Source organism: Sceloporus undulatus, chromosome 2 (genome assembly GCF_019175285.1).
Source record: "Sceloporus undulatus isolate JIND9_A2432 ecotype Alabama chromosome 2, SceUnd_v1.1, whole genome shotgun sequence".
Taxonomy (NCBI): domain Eukaryota; kingdom Metazoa; phylum Chordata; class Lepidosauria; order Squamata; family Phrynosomatidae; genus Sceloporus; species Sceloporus undulatus.
Genome location: NC_056523.1, coordinates 144258062 through 144278120, shown reverse-complemented (window position 1 = coordinate 144278120; position 20059 = coordinate 144258062). Strand labels below are relative to the sequence as shown.

The following is a 20059-nucleotide window of genomic DNA, read 5'->3' as shown; positions in this document are numbered from 1 at the left end:
AGAACCTGAAGGCACACAAAAAGGACAACCATTTTTAAAATTATTATTTTATTTACATTTTATAATTATACTTTTTAATTTTGTATTGTTTTTAAATTGTATTTTTTTAAATTTTTACTGTTAGCCACTTTGAGTTCCTTTGTTTAGAGAAAAGCGGGCTATAAGAAAATAGTAATAATAATAATAATAATAGTAATAATACATATTCATTTTCTCCCAAAATAATAATAATTAATTCATTTCTCCAATAATAATAATAATAATAATCTTTCATTTTCTCCCAAAATAATAAATATTTAATTTTCTCCCAAAATAATAATAATACATATTTGATTTCCCCCCAAAATAATAATAATAATAATACATATTCATTTTCTCCCAAAATAATAACAATGCATATTCCATTTCCTGCCAATATAGGGACTCAAGGCCAGGTCTGTGTGAACTTGACCGACGTGGGGCCTAAAGAAGCTCAAGGGCTCGATTTAAACGGCTTAGCCATGATCTGAGGAGGAGGAGAGGAGGGACGGGAGGCCTCCTCAGCACCGCCTCAGGCCTGGCCCCTTTGGCGGCGGGCCCTCGAGGGCGACGTAGGCCTGGGACACAATGGGGCTGAGGGAGGGAGGAGGCCTCAGCGTGGCTCTTTCAATGCGGCCTTCCGAGGGGGCGGAGGGCCGGCATCGCCCGTTTAAGGCCCCGGTGGAAGGCGGTGTCGAGGAGTGTGGAGGGCCGGCGTCGTCGAGGCCGGGCTCCCCTGGGCCGGGCATTGGGACTAGGGAGGCGAGGGCGAGGAGGGAGGCAGGGCCATGGCGGAGAAGCGCGTCTCCAGGTGGTACTTCGGGGGCCTGGCCTCCTGCGGGGCGGCCTGCTGCACCCATCCGCTGGACCTCCTCAAGGTGGGTCCGGGAAGGAAGGAGGGAGGCAAGGGAAGGAGGGAGAGAGGGCACCCGCCTCCATCTTGGAGCTGCCTTGCCTCCTGGCATCATAATAATAACCCCCTTGCCCTCGCTCCCTTTTCTCCAATAATAATACTAATAATAATAATAATAATATGTATTCTCCTCCTTTTCCAGGCCTTGGCCTCCTCCGTTTCAGACCTGGGACCAGCTAAAACAAGGGATAGTACTTGCCCAAAGTATGGGAACCCAGACTTGCCCATAAGGATACATAATAGGATAATACTGTACTGTACTTGCCCCATAGAGAAAAGGGCAGGTATGGTGTGTGGGGTTCTGCCCCCCCTCTTCCCATAGGGAGCTCTGCATTTCTAACCCTTAACCATAAAACCCTATGGGCAAGTACGTTGTAGAGGGATCTTGTAGCACCTTTGGGGCAGCAGGAGCTTTCACAGACTTCAGCCTACTTCCTCAGATGCATTTGGATATAATAATAATATGTAGAGAAACCTGGTGGCACTTTTGAGACTAACTGAAAAAAAGAAGTTGGCAGCAGGAGCTTTCCTAGACTCCACTCTACTTCCTCAGAGGCATTGACAAAAGCTCATGCTGCCAATTTCTTTCTTTAGTTAGTCTCAAAGGTGCTACAAGATCCCTCTCTACATATTGATTCTACAGTCTAACATGACAATATCTTTGAATCCTATGGGCAGATATTCCCCAGTGTTTCCCTGTGGGCCAGTATGGTTTCCCTATGGACAAGTACTGCTGTTTATTTTAATACATCCCTTCCTAAATGTCCTCCGTTTTGAGCATGTATCCACACTGCAGGAATAACCAGGGTTGACACAACTTGAACAGGAATGCTGTGGAATTCCGGGAATGGTTGTTGGCTGTGGCACCACAGCAAATTCAGCTCTTCTCCCTCAATAGTGGCATAAGATCCTGTCCTAAAGAACAGAAGCAGAAAAAGAAAGTGAAAGAAGGAAAAGAAAGCAGGGGGGAAAATTAAACAACCAGCTACTATTCCCAAAATTCCATAGCATGGAGTCCAGGGCAGTTGAAGTGTCAACCCGGATTCATTCTGCAGTGCAGATGCAGCCCCAGCTGAGGCACCGAGGCTGGTCTTTCCCAGATTGACCAGATCTTGTCACCGCAAAGGAGGACAAGGCACCACAGAATGTGGGACATCCAAGAAAAATGGAGGATATTACAGACTAAAAGCTAAAAACATTCCTAGAAGTGTAAATTCATGCTTCTTAGTCATGCCCAAAGTGGAGGGCATTTTGGAATTCCTCCTGGATGGAAGATTGAAATGGAGGACATGTCCTGGAAAAGGAGGATGTCTGATTGCCCTGGTCCTTCCATGTTCCTCCTCCCCACTCACAGTGGGGCAGCCTGAGGAAAGTTGTTGTGGAGGGCGGGCAGGAAAAGGAGACACACATAACCCTGAGAGAGTGTGATTTGTCACACACACACAGAGCTGGTGTGTGATGGGTGCTGTGATTGCATCAGAATATAAGCAGAAGCGTCTCTCTACTGGCACACACTCTCCCCCCTCCCTTCCTATGGCAGCACTGATCTCTAGCTGCCATTTTGGCTTTGTACATAGTGAGAAATGCCCGTCCGGTTGCCTGGGCAGGAGACGTTGGTCCTGGTTGGTATTCTCTTCCTGGCAACCCTAGTGTCTGGTTTCCTAGGAATACCAGGCTGACATTTGATGGTGTGCCCTACAGTGGCAATCACTCTGGCCTGGAGGTCTGGCCACCCTCCAGGAAACAGTCCTGAGTAACTAGCAGAGGCTGGCTGGCAGGAGTCTTCCAGTTACAGTCAGCCCTTCTTATACACAGATTTCTTATACAGTACACGGATTCAAGCACCCACGGTTTGAAAATGTTCCAAAAAAGTATAAATTTCAAATATGAAACCTTGATTTTCCATTTTTTAGAAGGGACACCATTTTGCTATGTCATTATATTTAATGGGACTTGAGCATCCACGGATTTTGTTATACACGGGATCTTGGAACCAAACCCCAGCAGATAACAAGGGTCTACTGTACTTCCAAAACAGCCGGGGTATGATTTAGGCAGGGGCAGAGTGACGATGTCAAAAGAGTGACCATGTCAAAAGCTCCTGTTAGAATCATAGAGCTGGGAAGAGACCACAAGGGCCTTCCAGTCCAACCCCCACCACCATGCAGGAACTTGCAGTCAAAGCACACACATGTCACAGATGGCTATCCAGCTTCAGTTTAAAAATCTCCAATGGAGGAGACTCCACCACACTCCAAATGAGTTAAATCAATTATACAGTGGTCCCTTGTTATCTGCTGGGGTTTGGTTCCAGGACCCCCCAGAAAATACATGGATGCTCAAGTCCCACTAAATATAATGGAAAAGGAAACTGGTGTCTCTAATGTAAAATGGAAAATCAAGGTTTGCTTTTTGGAATTTATACCTTTTTTGAAAATTTTCAAGCCATGGATGCTTGAATTTGTGGATAGAAAAATCTGTGGATAAGGAGAGCCGACTGTAGTCTGAATGTCTAGCGCAGAGATAAGAAACCTATGGCTCGCCTGATGTTTTGGATTTAAGCTCCCAGAAGCCCAAGCAGCATGGTGAATGATGGGAATATGGAAAGTGTAGTCTAAAACGCCTGGCCAGCCAAAGGTTTTGTTACATTCAAATGATGAGGATTTGTGTTTAATTGGTTGACATCCAGTGTGGTGTAAGGGTTTGAGGGTTGGACCGTGACTCTGGAGAACAGGGTTTTGAATCTCTGTTCAGCCATGAAACCCACTGGGTGACCTTGGGCAAGTCACACACTCTCAGCCGCAGAGGCTGGCAAGGGCAAACCCCTTCTGGAGACACTTGCCAAGACAAAAACCCTGATGGGATCATTAGTGTAGCTGTAGCGCCTTAGGGTCACTGTAAGTCTGAAATTACTGGAATGCATACAACAACAACAACAACAACAGACAAATATCCAGCTGTGCTGTTTCTAAACTGGAACTACTGAAATCAGAAGTGTAAGGAACAGTGGCAGTGTGTCTCCTGAAATGAATGGACCTGCCAGTACAAATGGACCTAGTCGGCTTTGCTCTCACAAAAGTGGCATATGATCCTGTCCTAAAGAACAGGAGTAGAGAAAGAAAGTGGCCTGGCTAAGGTCAGTAGGACAAAATCATGAAGTCTTTCTTAAGAGTCTCTGGTATACAGCCCTATCTGTTAGATGTATCTTTCCAGATTCCACAAAAAGAAGGAACTGGTCCTGATCAGTTATCTTATTTTGCATTTAGCACCTTGATAACAGTGTCCTTGACTTTGTTTCTAAGGCTCAACAATAGTTACTGTGGGTATCTGAGGGCTTCCTCAAACAGATGGGGGCAGAATTCTGCTTCTGTTATTCACCTTTGGCAGGGGAATAAAGAGTCAGAGCTGGACAGCATGTTTCAGAGAACTGAACAAACAGTTTTGGTGTGTGTAGAGGAAAATATATTGATCCCTAGCTAATGCAGTGAATATCAGTGTTTGCATTCCAGTTCCTGGCCCTGCTAAAATTCTCTAGTCAGGAGCAATCAGCTTATGATCCAACAGATGATGTTACACTGCAGGTCCCAAAATTACTTACTATTGTCTATGCTAGCTAGGGCTGATGGGAGTTACAGTCCTACAACATCTGGGAGGCGACAGATTGCTCAGGAGTATTCCAGGAAGAGGCCAGTGCCAACCGCCCTAGCCTACTCCCTCTCTTTTTCTCATGGGAGCAAGGTTGCGAGTTCAATACCAGCCAAGGGCTCAAGCTCAACTCAGGCTTGCATCGTTCTGAGGTCACTAAAATGAGTACCCAGCTTGTTGGGGGCAGTTAGCTTACACATTGTAAACTGCTTAAGGAGTATTTAAGTGCACTGATAAGCGGTATAGAAATGTTCTTCTATTGCTATTGTGGGGTGTTCTGAGAGTGGCTGTTCCTAGCTTTCCTGTTGCTCAGTTGCCAACTTTGCTTCTGCAAGCCTCAGCTACAGAGGGTTGAGTGGCTGAATGCTTATAAACTGCAGAGAGCCAGTGTGGTATAGTGGTTTGAGTGTTGGACTAGGACTCCAGGAAACTAGGGTTCAGATCCATGATCGGCCATAGAAACCTACTGGATGGCCTTGGACAAGGCACACTCTTTCACCCTCTTAACAAATCTTGCTAAAACAAACTCATAATAGGTTTGCCTCAGGGTTTCTGTAAGTTGGAAATGACTTGAAGGCACACAACAACATAAGAGCCACAATTTCTCCCATACTCACTTAACAAGTTTAAGTGACAAATGTACCCCTAAGCTTTGAGTGGATGGAGGAGGAAGAGGAGAAACTGGTTAGTCTGAATAAACTGGAAAGGTAGCTGGCGTGGCAGAGGAAAATTCTGATTCCCTGAGATTCCTCATCCAGTGGCTTGTACATGAACAGGCAAAAACCATCCTTACTCTTCTCACTCACCCATCTCTTCCTCAGTATTATGCATGTATAACCTGGTCTGGGGTGGGTGGTGAGTGGGGGATATTCCTTTCTTTTATTATGGAATGGCACGTTAATGAACCTACTAATGCTAGAGACTGCAAATTTCAGCCTCCATCATTGCCTGCCCTTGTGCCTCTTGAGCCTGCCAGCTGCTTGATGAGCAAATTCCAGCTTCATTCTTCACAATAGATCTTTGAGCTGCTGCTGGCTGCCTGGGAACTCTGCCCATCTGGGCTCCATCTGCCACTTCACTGCTCTCTTCTGGCAGCTAGTACCTCTGCACCCTCAGCTGAAATGAATTTCCATCAGGATGGCATCTGCATCATAGAATCATAGAGTTGGAAGAGACCACAAGGGCCATCCAGTCCAACCCCCTGCCATGCAGGAAATCCAAATCAAAGCATCCCTGACAGATGGCCATCCAGCCTCTGTTTAAAGACCTCCAAGGAAGGAGACTCTATCACCCTCCGAGGGAGTGCATTCCACTGTCGAACAGCCCTTACTGTCAGGAAGTTCCTCCTAATGTTCAGGTGGAATCTCTTTTCCTGTAGCTTGCATCCATTGTTCCAGGTCCTGTTCTCTGGAGCAGCAGAAAACAAGCTTGCTCCCTCTTCAATATGACATCCCTTCAAATATTTAAACAGGGCTATCATATCTTAACCTTCTTTTCTCCAGGCTAAACATCCCCAGCTCCTTACGTCGTTCCTCATAGGGCATGGTTTCCAGACCCTTCACCATTTTTGTCGCCCTCCTTTGGACACGCTCCAGTTTCTCAATGTCCTTTCTGAATTGTGGCGCCCAGAACTGGACACAATATTCTAGGTGGGGCCTGACCAAAGCAGAATACAGTGGCACTATTACTTCTCTTGATCTAGACACTATACTTCTATTAATGCAGCCTAAAATAGCATTGGCCTTTTTAGCTGCCGCATCACACTGTTCACTCATGTTCAACTTGTGGTCTACTTGGACTCCTAGATCCCTTTCACACGTAGTTTCATTCAGCCAGGTGTCACCCATCCTATATCTGTGCATTTTATTTTTCCGCCCTAAGTGCAATACCTTACATTTCTCCTTGTTGAATTTCATTTTGTTAGCTTTGGCCCAGCTTTCTAGTCTATTCAGGTCATTTTGAATCTTGATCCTGTCCTCTGGGGTATTAGCTATTCCCCCTAATTTGGTATCATCTGCATCATTCCTTTATGGGTCAGATCTTTAGATCAAAGTGAGGAAAATTTTAGCTCTCCAGATTTATTTATTTTTTAAATTTTAGCTCTCCAGACTTCCAACCAGTGTGGCCTGTGGCAAGGGATTTTCATCTAAAACACTTGGAGGACCAGAGGTTCTAGACCCATGATCTAGAATGACAGTTTTGTGTTGTGTTTTTATTTTTGTTTTGCTTTTATTCCTCCTTTCTCCACTATGGGACCCAAAGTTGTGCCCAGGATTCTCTTGCCAGCTAATTATTTGGACTTCTTCATCTTCTTTCTGGAATCATCCTGAATGTGGCTGGATGATGCAAAGCTTGTGTAACAAATAGTCATGGAAGTGCTTGTGCTGTTTTCTCCCTGTGACCAATGCAGAACTCATGAAGGCTACTGCCTCCTTCTCCCGTCACTTGACCCTTCCCCTTCTGCAGGAGTTCGGTCAGCTGACCAATGGCCCTGCCACTGTTCTTGATTTTTATCAACTTATGTGCCTTTCACCTAGATTCCTCTTTTAGCTGTACTATAAACATCAGCTGCACCACAGTAAAGCCAGACAGTTTGCATGTGGCATGGTACCCACTGAACCCCTGTGGATCTGTAGTTCCAAGCTGTGGATGGGCTAACAAGCTTCAAAGAAGGCAGCCTCTGTATTCTCAGTACAGTTCTTTGCTCTTGTTGGAACGATTACCCTTCATAATGTTAATACAGTATATCCAAAAATAATCTTCCTCGCTTTACTGTGAGGGCACGAAATACAGAGCAGAGGTCTGTCAAGGGTAAGGGAGTAGTATCTGGTAGACTAGAGCTGGAGAACCTTTGGCCTGCTGGATGTTTTGGAGTACAATTCCCACAATCCCTGACCAAGGGGGAGGGAATAGTATTTAGCTAACCAGGGCTGGTGAATCATCGGACTGCTTCATGTTTTGGATGATAATCCCCACAGTCTCTACCCATTGCCCATGCTGAATTGAGTTGGAAGTTAAAACCCCAAATTTCTCAGTGGTCAACCTTTCTGTTCCCTTGGGGTAGACAGAACATGGGTAAAAATTTGAGACAGGAGTTTCTGACAGTGTTTAGGAAGCAGACCTTGCCTTTGTGGAAAGAATGGACTCCATCACATCCTGTACATTATATGTTCTTATACAGATGTGCTGACTTTCTGCTGCAGATGGTATTAGGAAATGGACTTGTAAAGATACATAAACGGTTCTGCTGAACTCTTGTGCTTTTAAAACAAACAAAGTTTCTCTTAAAACTTCAGGGGAGAGTAACTCCTAGCAATGTCCAGACCCTGGAGAACAGGAGTCAAAGCATATGTTAAAATTCATTCCTAATATCTTGCTGATTGGGGGAATCACCGGTTTGCTGCCTCAGAGGTGCCTGCTTAATCGGTCTCCTTGCCGTCCCAGCAATGTCCTTCAGGGCTGAGGAGCCCACCCTGACCCATTTCTTCTCTCTGCTTTTTCTGCTTAGGTCCATCTGCAAACCCAGCAGGAAGTGAAGCTGCGCATGACCGGGATGGCTGTGCGGGTGGTTCGCAATGATGGCTTTCTGGCACTCTACAATGGGTTGAGTGCCTCGCTTTGCCGGCAGGTGGGTGTCGAGGCATGACAAAGATTCCTTCACACACTCCATTCTTGTGTTGTCACATGCCTGCTTCTTGGTTCCATCATTGCCTCTCAGAACTCTGCTGCTTCTCCCAGCATCCCTCCAAAGGCTGAAGTTATTCCAGTTACTGGGGGAGGGGGCAGGAAGGATGTTCTCCTGAGCTCTCTCAAAGTGACACATGATTCAGTCACATTAAGGGCAAATTTCTTGCAGAATAATTGGTGTCAGAATGCAGAATGCAAGAGCATAGAGTCCAGTGGCCTCAGCCTTCTGGGAAATTCAAATAGGTCCTAGGAGTGGGGATTTCTAAAATGAAGTCCATTTAATTTAGGTTGCTGCCACACTACAGAATTAATCTAGCTTGAACTGCTTTAACTGCTATGGCTCCATTTTATGGAACAGTGGGATTTATCATTTGTTGTGGCACCAGACCTTTTTGACAGAGAAGGCTAAATATCTCACAAAACCACAAATCCCAGAATTCCTTGGCATTGAGCCACAGAAGTTAAAGTAGTATCAAACTACATTAATTTGGCATTGTAGATGTCCTTCATGGCCTTTGGTGGACTGGACAACCTTTACCGATGGGGACAAATTGAGAGCAGCAGCAGCAGTTCAGTTGCTTCCACTGCCCATGCCTGACAGTCATAATGGCTTTCCTCCTCTGTGTACTGACAACTCTGTTGTTTCTTGGACAAAACTGTACATGAGCTAAATCCATAAAGGAGACTCCATAACAGGTTATAGGACTTCAGCAGTCATTGTTGTGCACCCCCTATGTTTGAATATCATTCTGGTTGCAGAATTTATGGTTACAGTTTAGGGATGAATTTGAGCTCTTCTGTAAGAAGCAGGCTTGGAGGAATAAGGCTACTCCTGGACCACTGCATGTATCCTTGGGGTGACTAATAAAAAGGGGTGTGCTACACTCGTTGAGAACAACAGTTATGTGCTCAGCCATGCTAGAAGCAGACCATAGATAAGAAAAGTCACTTTTTTGGACCAGTGGTTGCTGTAACTGGGAGCTGTAGTCCCAAAGAAGAGTTTTCCAAGCTGTTCTGTAGCTAGTGCCAGTTTGCAAAGCTGGAACCATGCCTGTCTGTCCTGTGATTCTGTTCTGAGCAGGGCCAGGGCATGAGATAGTGCTGCCATCCTGCTATGACTCTTTCTGCTTCCTCAGATGACGTACTCCCTCACCCGCTTTGCCATCTATGAGACTGTGCGGGACCGCTTGAGCCAGGGTGCCCAGGGGCCCATGCCCTTCTACCAGAAGGTGCTGCTAGGCGCAGTAGGAGGTGAGCTGGGACTTGGCAAGCACAGGATGATGGGCCAGATCAGGACAGGCTGTACAGTCCCCTTTCACCCACTGTTTTCTGGTTGCAGGTTTCGCTGGTGGGTTCGTGGGGACCCCAGCTGACATGGTAAATGTCAGGTCAGTACCTCCTTCCTTTTTTCCTTTTCTGACCTTGGCCCTGTTCAAATCTTCATGACTCACCTGATTAAGCCTTACAAGGAATCCTACACAGGGAGTGGAAAGGGAGGTGAGGGGATGGGGAGCATCACTCTGGCAGTGCTCCTCCTGAAATTTCAGGACATGGGGATCTGCTAGAAGCTGATGAACTGACAAGGGCTGATGGAAATGAATGTTCAGCAACACCTGGAGGAGTCACAGGTTCACCTTCCCTGTTCTGCTAATCCTTTTTCTGTTGTGTAAACTCAAATACTACATTGTGGGGTGATGGGGTAGGACTGCTGTTTATTTTTGTAATCTTTCTCAAAGTTGTAATATCCCTTTTCCAGGATGCAGAATGACATGAAACAACCAGTCAATCTGCGGCGCAAGTGAGTGTCAAAATGGCAAAGAGTGTATTTGTCTCCCTTTTCTTCCCCTCCCACCCCTTTTTTCTTTTTGTATAATCTTGTCTGATTTTATGTTGATCACATTTGTTTAATACATACACACACACACACCAGAAGTGTGCACGTACAGTGGGCGCTTGGTACCTACTTAGGTTTGGTTCCAGGACCCCCCTTGGATACCAAAATCTGTGGATGCTCAAATAGCATTAAATACAGTGTCACAGTGAAATGGTGTCCCTTATATACAAGGGCAAAATCAAGGTTTGCTTTTTGGAATTTATATATTTTTAAAATATTTTCAAGCCATGGATGCTTGAATCCATGGATAAAGAATCCTTAGATATGGAGGGCCAACTGTATATTTTTGTGGAAGTTTTTGTTAAATAAAGATTTTTTTAAAAACTAAAAATTGCATGGGGTGTAGCTGAAGGGGTGAGGAGCCCTATATGTATGGAAGAGGAGAATAACAATATGGACATTGAGGGGGAGGGGTATCCTGTGAAAGTTTTAGTTCATCTCAAGAGGGACTGCATGGAAGCCACTAAGCCCGTGAGAAACAGCATCAGTCCTTAGACATCCAGTGTTTACTGAGATTAGCACTCCTGGTCATCAAATCCCAGAGATCTGTCATACTTACTTGAGTTGTAAGAGTAAGAACATGTAACAGAAATCTCCAGAGATGGCCAGCTTTATGTGGGTGCACTGTGGCAAATGCAAGTAGGTGCAGGCAGCTAATTGTCTCTCCTTGTGTCCTAGCTACTCGCATGCTCTGGATGGGTTGTACCGGGTGTTTCGTGAAGGTAAGAACTTGGCTAGTACACAGCAGGACTAGAGTGCGGTTCTGAAAGGCCTTTGGAGAGTTTTTCTTCCTGAATGTGACAAGTTGGCACTGAATAGAATCCACTACTGTTTCAGCTCCTTTTCTATAGGATGTAAGAGACTTTGGCGCATGGGGGCGGGTGGGGAATACTGTGCTATCGGCAGCAAGTGCTAGTAAAAAGCTGTGTTGGGGGCATGGACAAAACCTCAAAGATGAAAACAATGGCTGTAGAAATGTGCAAAGGAGCATGGTATAGTGGTTTGAGTGTTTCCCTATGACTCTGGAGACCACTGTTCGATTCACAGCTCAGCCATGAAACCCACTGGGTGACATTGGGCAAGTCACATGCTCTCAGTCTCAGGAGAAGGCAATGAAAAATCTCCTCTGAACAAATCTTGCCAAAAAAATAACCCATGATAGGTTCACCTTAGGGTCACCATAAGTTGGAGATAACTTGAAGACATACAATAACAAGAAACTCCCAGGAAGTAAAGTTGGTGGCATGAAGTGTGTGCACAGCCAGTAATGGTAATGACCTCACATTATAGTGGTCAGTGGCATTCAGTGTTTACAAGCTGAATGTCTGGTTTGGGTCTGGCTGCTTGAAACATTTATTGTGCAGGCAGCCTTATAGCCAAAAAACATCCTTTCCATGGCATTATTATATTTGAAAGCTGGGATCTTGACATGATGTGGACAAAGTTTTTGCATCACCTAGTCCCATCTCTGGTGATTAACTTCTGCAGTTCTGTCCCTTCCAGAGTGCTCTGATATTTAGCAACATGTTTATTTCTTTTAAATCTTGCTACCACTGCTGTGGTGGTGGATTAAAATATTTTATCCCAGTTGTACCTTATCAGGGTTTCTGATCTTACTTTGACAAAATGCTCAGCTATTTCATCCCAGTGAAAATTACTCAGAGGTAATCCAGTTAAGTCATTTATTGATCTGCTCTTTTTTTGTTCCTCATAAACTCTAATATAATAGCACTCTGGATGCTTTCAGAGTGGGAGAGAGGGAGTTATAAAAGAGTTCACGAGCAGAGAATAGTTTCTATAAGGATGCAGCTTGGTAAGACATCTGAAAGGGCAAGAGTTTGAGGATCATCATCCAAATGCTCTCTTCATTTAATTACTCTGATCTCTTTTGTCTTTGCAGAAGGGATGAAAAAATTGTTTTCTGGGGGAACAATGGCATCAAGTCGAGGGGCCTTGGTTACTGTTGGACAGGTAGGAATCCAACAAAGTGGTGCACCCACCACAAGGCAGCCAGAGCCTTTACGTATCTTCTCTTTTTGCTGCAGATTCATCCAGTAGGTTGACATTGTCTGTGGAGAGAAAATAGTATTTAGTGGCACTTGTGTCTTGAATCAATGAAGTGAAATAGAAGAGCCCCTGCCCTCACCCATTTTTCATCAGATGATGCTAGAGGGTGAGACATGGAGTCCCAAGCATTCCACAATTTATTGGGAATAGCTTTCATATTAGGGGATCATAGGGCCTGAACAGACAAGCCAAAATAAAGTTGTTTCGGGTCACTTTGGCGGTATACCGTTTAAATGACACACACATCTTAAGAGGCCAGAAGCTGCAACAAAGCTGTGCTCCAGTCTTTAGGACTGGAGCTTTGGCTTTGGCGCGGCTTCCGGCCTCTTAGGACACATGCATCATTTAAACAGCATACCTCCAAAGTGACCCGAAGCAGCTTTATTTTGTCCTGTTTGTTTAGGCCCATAGTGAGCTATTTAAAGGCAGCAGTATTCAGAAGACAGTGAGTGTTTGCAAAATCTGCAGGAGCCCTAGTATAACAGAACGTTCTATTGTACTGAGATGTACGAGAATTCATAGGCAACCTGTATAATCCCTGAAATTAGAGAATGTGGGACAATGCTTGCCAGAAGTGTACAGTGCTGCAACTTTACATGTTGAGCCAAGATGTTTAAAATATTTAAGGCTTTGTTTCCCCTGAGCCCTTTGAACTCTTTCTATCTCTCTGAGACTGCAGAAATGATGAGTGGATAGGGAAGACCTGGCTTTGTGAAGGAACATGTAGTAATTATTTTCCCAGCAGGGGAGGGGAAAATATGTGCAATAGTATGGAAGACTGGAGATAGGTTAGGGAGTAGGGTGCTATCTGACCCAACCCCCCAGTCAGTCTGTGCCTCTGACATTTTGACTTTGGACTTGATAGGTAGGGTGATTCCTACAGTTGTCTTACCTTACTGTGATCATCAGTGGGTCAGGAAACCTGCCTCTGACAGACATTGTAGGGAGTGAAGGACAAAATTTTGTAATTTGTGATCCTAGGTTACCAACATAGGGGCTGAAGTTACAGTTTTGCTTGATTTGTTGGGGTCCAGTGCAGGTTGAATGGTCAGTCTGTGAGTACTGACAGATTGGGTGCCAAATCTTGCCATTTTCTGCTTCCCTGCAGCTTTCCTGCTATGACCAGGCTAAGCAGTTGGTTCTTGGGACCGGTTTGCTGTCAGACAATATTTTCACCCATTTTGTGGCCAGCTCTATTGCTGTAAGTATATATCTGTGTGGGGGTACAAGGCCATCAGAATGGAAGATTCTGATGTTCTGTAGGAAAGTGGAGATCCAAAGCCACATTGAGCTGCCAAGGCTGGGATAAGAATGGGTTGTAAAGGCCAGCCAAGTCCTTTCCTGCAAGAATTGCAATGTGCACTTTCCTCCTGAAATGCATGTGGTTTTAATAGTAGAATTGTCTGTTAACTGGGCTATGAGAGAAATCTCATTGGAAGGTGATAATAGTAGCAGATCAGCTGCCAGACCTGACCAAGTAGTGTATCATCTTGCCAAAAAACAATGTAATGATTTTGCTTCATGCTTAAATTTGCCAAAATCAGGAGGAAGGGGTGATGGGGTGGCTCTGAACTGCCTGGTAGTTGTCATACTTGGCTGTGGGCCGAATTTGGCTTTGTGGAATCCTAAGCTGTTTAAACCTTAGAAGATGGTCAGGTCATCCTCATTTCAGTGCAACTTCTATTAATAGTTTTCAACCTCTCTTTAATTTTAGTACGGGTTGAGGCTTCCTTATCTGAAATCCTTGGGATTAGAAGTGTTTTGGATTTTGGAATACCTATATTTGCATGTACATACATAATAATATATCTAGGAGATAGGACTCAAGGCTAAACACAAAATTCATTTATGTTTCATATACACCTTATACACATATACACACCTTATACACATATACACCTTATACACATATCTGAAGGTAATGTTATACAATTCTTAAATAATTTTGTACCTTTAAAAAAATGTGTACATTGTACCATCAGAAAGTAAAAGCGTCATTATCTCGACCACTTGTAAAAAAAAATCTTTGATTTTTGGAATATTTCTGATTTTGGGATTCTGGATAAAAGAGACTGAACCTGTAGTGTCTTAAGTACTGCTCTGAAATTGCATGGACAGCAAGCCCTTTGATTCACAGTTGAGGAAGATAAAGAGGGGGAAAGAGTATGGTTACACTGGGAAATGGAACTAGTAGCAGAGAATGCAGAAGAGCTCAGCCTGGAATGGTCTTGAAAGGCTTTAATACTGTACAGTAAAATGATTTAATGGGATCTGGAAAGACGAGAGAGAATTGACTGGGTAGAGATATAGCAGTGGCTCTTCTTCATGTTGGGAACATTGTAGAGGAAAAGTACACCAAACAGTTTCATGCGTTAACTGTGGATCCAGTAAGAAACTTCTATAGTTTCTCCCCATTTCGTTTTTTTCTCTAGATTACAATGGGTAGCCCTTTATCCTATAGTAATTTATTTAGATTATTTTAGATTGCTGCTTGGTGAATCAATCATCTGCTTTGTGCTGTCAAAGTGATACAGAATTAATCGTGCCATTCACCTTATAACTTGATTTTGATAAGATTTTCTTCAATTGTTTGGCAAGACATGATAATGACCAGTTTAGTCAGTGGTCACAAGCATGCCATCTGGTGAGTGGACAGCTGTATCATCCCTGTTGGCTCATGTGTCATATGCTTTAGCCCAGGATCTCAAAATGATCTCTTTCCACACCCTCAACTGCAGGGAGGATGTGCCACATTCCTCTGTCAGCCCTTGGATGTGCTGAAGACGCGGATGATGAATTCCCAGGGTGAATATCGGGTGAGTGATCTGATTCCCCATGCTTACCCAGGTGGCAAGTCTCTTGAATCTTCATGTAATGGTTGCTTACTTTAAGCATTATATTGGCCTCACTTTCTGCCAGTTTAGCTGTGTGTGTGTGGGTGTTTTTTTCTTTTGTTGCTGCTGTTGTTTGATACCTTACGTTAACATCTGAGTCTTATCCTGGCTATTGCATCTATACTGTGATAATCAGACACTGATAAGTGTGGTAGTTTTTGTACTTGGAAATCCAATGTGCTTAGGCACACATTGAGTTCTTGTCATTTTTCTTTTCTGCTCCAGGGTGTCATGCACTGTGCATTAGAAACTGCCAAACTTGGACCACTGGCTTTTTATAAGGTAAAATGGAAGGGATGGGAGCAGCAGTGAGCAATTGTGCCAAATTGATCAGGCATAAAATGTGGGCATTGTAACTTCCAACCCTGCTGTGATTTCTGGTTTCTTATGCATTCCTGTTGCACCAAGCAACAGCAGCTGCACTTCTGTCCATTTGTTTTCCTTTTCAGGGAAGATAACTGCAAAGGATAGAAATCCCAACATTGCAACTTCCCTTTTGTTGCCCCAGTGCATGCAGCCCCATATTGGGCTACTTAGCATTTCGGGCAAAGACAAGTTAGCTGTACAAGACAAACTGGTTCATGACAAATTGGTTCATGACAGATTCTTACCTGTGGTTATCTTAGACACATGTGGGATCAAAAATTAGTCTTTGAGACCCTGTTCCAGCTTCCTGTTTTCTAGTTTCCCCTTCCCTTCCTAGTTCAACAAACATCAGAGGAAGTGTGAGCTCCCCAAGACTGGCAGCAACAGCATGTAACCCATTTTTCTTCTTCTAGGGCCTTGTTCCTGCTGGCATTCGCTTGGTCCCTCACACCGTGCTTACCTTTGTCTTCCTGGAGCAGCTACGGAAATATTTTGGCATCAAAGTGATATCTTGAGGGAGAAAGAAATGTAAAAAATGAGGGACAAGAGCCTGGGAAGTGGGGCCTGCCAGTGTCCAGGTGCACATGCTGTTCCTTGTGGAGGTGCAGCAGTCTTAATGGTGGCCTCTTCAGTGCCATGGCATTAGTTGAACTCTCACAGAATGCCCCTTTTCAGTGCCTAACAGTCTTATGAATATGAGCCAACCCTTCAATATTGTTTGGTGCCTAATGGTTTAACTGCCAGCCAGTCAGAACCTTCTCCTCTAGTGCCCAATAGCAATGAATGCCCAATCCCCACATGTCTTTCCGCTGAGCCCAGCATTAATTTAATTCCTTGATTCCCTACCCATCAGCATCATAGTACTTTCTCCAGTACTGTATCCTTGCTGATTCACAGCATTCCACAGTAAACTTCTGATCATCCTGCAACACCATTGTGGTCTGAAAGCTAGCATTCCAACAATGCTTCTGCTTTATTTCCAGAATTCTTGTCTTGAGTAGTGGTGCTCCACTACTGTACTGTACTTCATTGCTGTCTGTCCTGTAGCATCATGGGTAGTAAGTGGCCCTACCTGCCATGTCATCTTTTTTTCTTTCTGCCTTCACGGGGCGCATCTACACTGTAGAAATAATTCCGTTTGATACCACTGCCATGGCTCCAGCCTACAAACCCCTAGGATTTGTAATTTCTCTTTGGCAGAGAAGATTAAAGACCCTGCAAAACTACAGATCCCGGGATTTCATAGGATGGAGCTGCAGCACTTAAAAGTGGTATCAAACTGCATTATTTCTACAGTGTAGCTGTACCCCCATTCACCTTTTTGTGATGTGTTGCTATAACTTTTGGGAGGAGTGCACTAGCCTCTTCCCAATCATCTCATCCTTTTCACTTTGACCAGAAAAGGTCTTTGTCAATAGGAGAGGCAGCATCATAATTACTTTATTTTAAAATGTTCACAATGAGAAGATTACAGTGAGGGGACCCTGTTAACTTTTGGGAGAGGGATGATAGCAATACTCCAGGTAGTCAGGAATCCTCTTTGTCCTTCCATGTCTCAGGTGTATAAATGTTTTTGAGAGGCTTCCTTCTCTCATCCAGCCTATTCCCTTGTTCCTACCTCAGTCTCCTCTCACCCTCATGTCTGTCACTTGAGGAACAGGAGGTCCCTTTCATTTACTTTCTGTGAGTGGAAGCATGGAGCAGGCAGCACACATACGCACATGCACACACATGTTCTTATCTGTGTCAGGCTTGGAATCACTTGTCTCTTTCATTTGCCTCTTAGTTTGTCATTCACACCTTGTTCAACCAAAGCCTCTTAAAACCAAAGGGCCCTACTGAGGCTTGACACCATAGAGAGTAGAAAATTGGTACTTCTGAGGTACTACTAATGAGCAAGAACTAAGTCAGCACATGCAGGGCAAGGAGATTTTCTTATCCTATATAATTCTGTTCCTTCTAACAATGGAGAAAAAAAGATCCTGTTTGCTTGCAAATGGCCAAACTTCCCCTTTTGCCTGCTTAGTGTCTGCTCTGGCAGTTCTTCTGAGCCATCTGGAGGAAGCCTAGCAGGCTGTGGAATCTCCCCAGGTTGTCTTGTGTTTATTATGTTGTCTGCTGTAGCACTGGATTATTTTTTTTTTAAAAATGTATCTGGATTTGGCCCACCTGGGCCTAATGAAATTATTCTTGCGTCTGCTGTCTTTCCCTCCTTGCTGCTGGCTTTTGGTCCCCACCTGCTTACCCACCAGCATGTGGGAAGTACCACCCACTGTGTGCAAAATGTCATTCCAAAGGGTGGTGACTTGGCAGGCACCAAGAGCCAGGGCTCAGCACTTTTGTAATCATGATAATAAAAAATTGTGCAAAACAGGTGTCACTCATTTGAAATAGAGTTTCATCTGACTGCAAATTAACATACATTAGATTCATTCAGCTGAAAGCTTTGAATATTGCATTTCAGAATGCCAGCTGCAAAATTTTAGTGCTTATTTTGAGTGTGAATATTGAGTTGCAGTGTAAAATCTGACTAGCAGGTTCGGTTGTATACTTCTCCCATTCAACATCTGCTGGAATCCATTTGCCACCTGAAGCAAATAGCCTAAAGCCACAAGGGCAGAGGTGACCTTTTAAACAAAGTAAAGTGGAGGTTCTTGCTTCACAGCACACACTTCATTATGACACTAAACCAATTCTTGACAAAACTTACACAGCCCTTGGCTGTGGATTCCAGTGATTAGCTTTGTTCTAGTCTATGTGGGGTTGGCTGGCAGTCCTGAGTCCTACAGGAACAGATTTGAAAGCCTTGCTAGTTCCAGAATCCCTGCTGCAGCTATGGCATACATGCTAGAGTGGCATCTAAGCCACAGGTGCATTCTCTCACCACACCATGGCTGCCAATTCTGCCAGCTCCCTGTGTAGCTTGCGTTGGACGTCAGTGTAGAATCTCATGCTAATTGAGTTGTAGAAACAAGCCAAGAGAATGAAAGCCCATCACCTTAACAAAGCTTAATGATGCCTGGAGAGACTGGGCTTTCTTCCTAAGACTGCTTTTTTGGGCAGCGTTCCAGTACCTGCAGGTGAGAGAACAACTGGCAGACCTCTTTGTGGCTGAGACACACTGAGAAGTGGATTGGAAGGCGCTAAGGAATCTAACGCTCTTCATATAACCACAAGTCAATACATCCTCATGTGCTGTCGTAAGCTTTTTGTATGTGTTGGGGGGGGGGGAGATGCTGTCAACAGATATGTCTGTTGACTAGGCTACATTCCTCCCCAGTATTAATACTTGGCATTATCAAATACCCTTGAATGCACAGTAGAATTTGAAAACTGCATTAAAACATTAATGTCTATAAAAGGAGGGTGTTTTTTACTTCTCCCTTGCCCCTCCTTTCTCCCTGATGCATATAGTGATGGGTTGCTGGATGATGCATAGAGCAACATGAGCTGTGGAGATGGCCCCAGGCACAGGCGCCACTCAGCAGATGGAGCCCAAGCACTGACTGCTCCCTCTCTAGCCCCAATTAGTGTTGGAGAGGCGATCAGCATATGTGACACACTCCCTTGAAGCATCTTTCTGGGCATATCCAATTGAGTTTGCAGTCTTTACTACCTAGTTAGGAATGAAGTGACACCCATTACATCTTTTGAGGTGTGTGCTGTAAGTGCTCTGAGTGTACATCAAAGTAGGAGCAATGAATGGCAAGGAGAAGGGTTAAGTTTTTTTTTGTGGGTTTTTCAGGCTATGAGGCTGTGTTCTAGAAGAGTTTACTCCTGACGTTTTGACTGCAACTGTGGCTGGCATCTTCAGAGAATGCTGGCATGGAAGAGAGGGGGGTATATATACTGTTGGTTGAGAGGAAGTGATTTACATGTTAATTTCTATATTGTTCTGTTGTACAATGGCAAGGCCTACAAGGTTTCCATTTACTTAATGATCCATTGTCTGCTGGGAATCCCTCTCACCCTGGGTGGTTTGCATTTGCATTTACTGGGTACTGATTTTGGTGCTTTTCAGGACTGGTAGCCAAACTTTGGGGCGGTACAGACGGCCCTTTAAGACGCCCTCATCACGTGCTAGGGTTGCCTCAGGGCGACTATTCCAGACGCCCCTCAACCCTAGCAAGTGATGAGGGCGTCAAAATGGCGGTGCCCTGTACACATGGGCACCGCCATTGTTACGCAAATGCCGTGCAGCATCCACACGGTGCCACACAGTGCTTGCGTAACAAGTGCCCCAATGGCACACTCATTATACCGCAGCTGCAGTGTAAAAAACCCCACTTTTCGTGAGTCCTTTTCACTCTGTAGGGAAGCCATGCGGTTTGCTGGCTGCGGCTTCCCTGTGGAGAGAAAACAGGTGCCAGCAGGGTGCCTTTAGGTGCTCTGTACCGCACCTTAGTTTACTTTAAGGGCTTCTCCTTTCCTGTTTTTTTCTTTTCTGTTGAAATTGTCCAGGTCTTTATGGATTTCAATGGCTTCCCTGTGCATTCTGAGCCGATAGTTGTTGGCATGGTCCAGAATTAAAGTATTTTAAAACAGGGTGGTTTATAACTGTTCTGCTACTGTTGA

At 44.5% G+C, this 20059-nt stretch overlaps 1 protein-coding gene across 1 annotated transcript; it reads left to right on the top strand.

Annotated features, from left to right (window-relative positions):
* The first annotated feature begins 655 nt into the window (after positions 1 to 655).
* On the top strand, positions 656 to 17625 carry SLC25A10 (solute carrier family 25 member 10). Its single transcript, XM_042448614.1, has 11 exons — positions 656 to 896; positions 8085 to 8204; positions 9400 to 9514; positions 9603 to 9651; positions 10020 to 10061; positions 10836 to 10879; positions 12058 to 12128; positions 13333 to 13425; positions 14963 to 15040; positions 15344 to 15400; positions 15898 to 17625. Exons 1-11 carry the CDS (start codon positions 807 to 809, stop codon positions 15997 to 15999), a joined length of 861 nt encoding a protein of 286 aa, XP_042304548.1. The 5' UTR covers positions 656 to 806; the 3' UTR covers positions 16000 to 17625.
* Positions 17626 to 20059: the final 2434 nt, after the last annotated feature.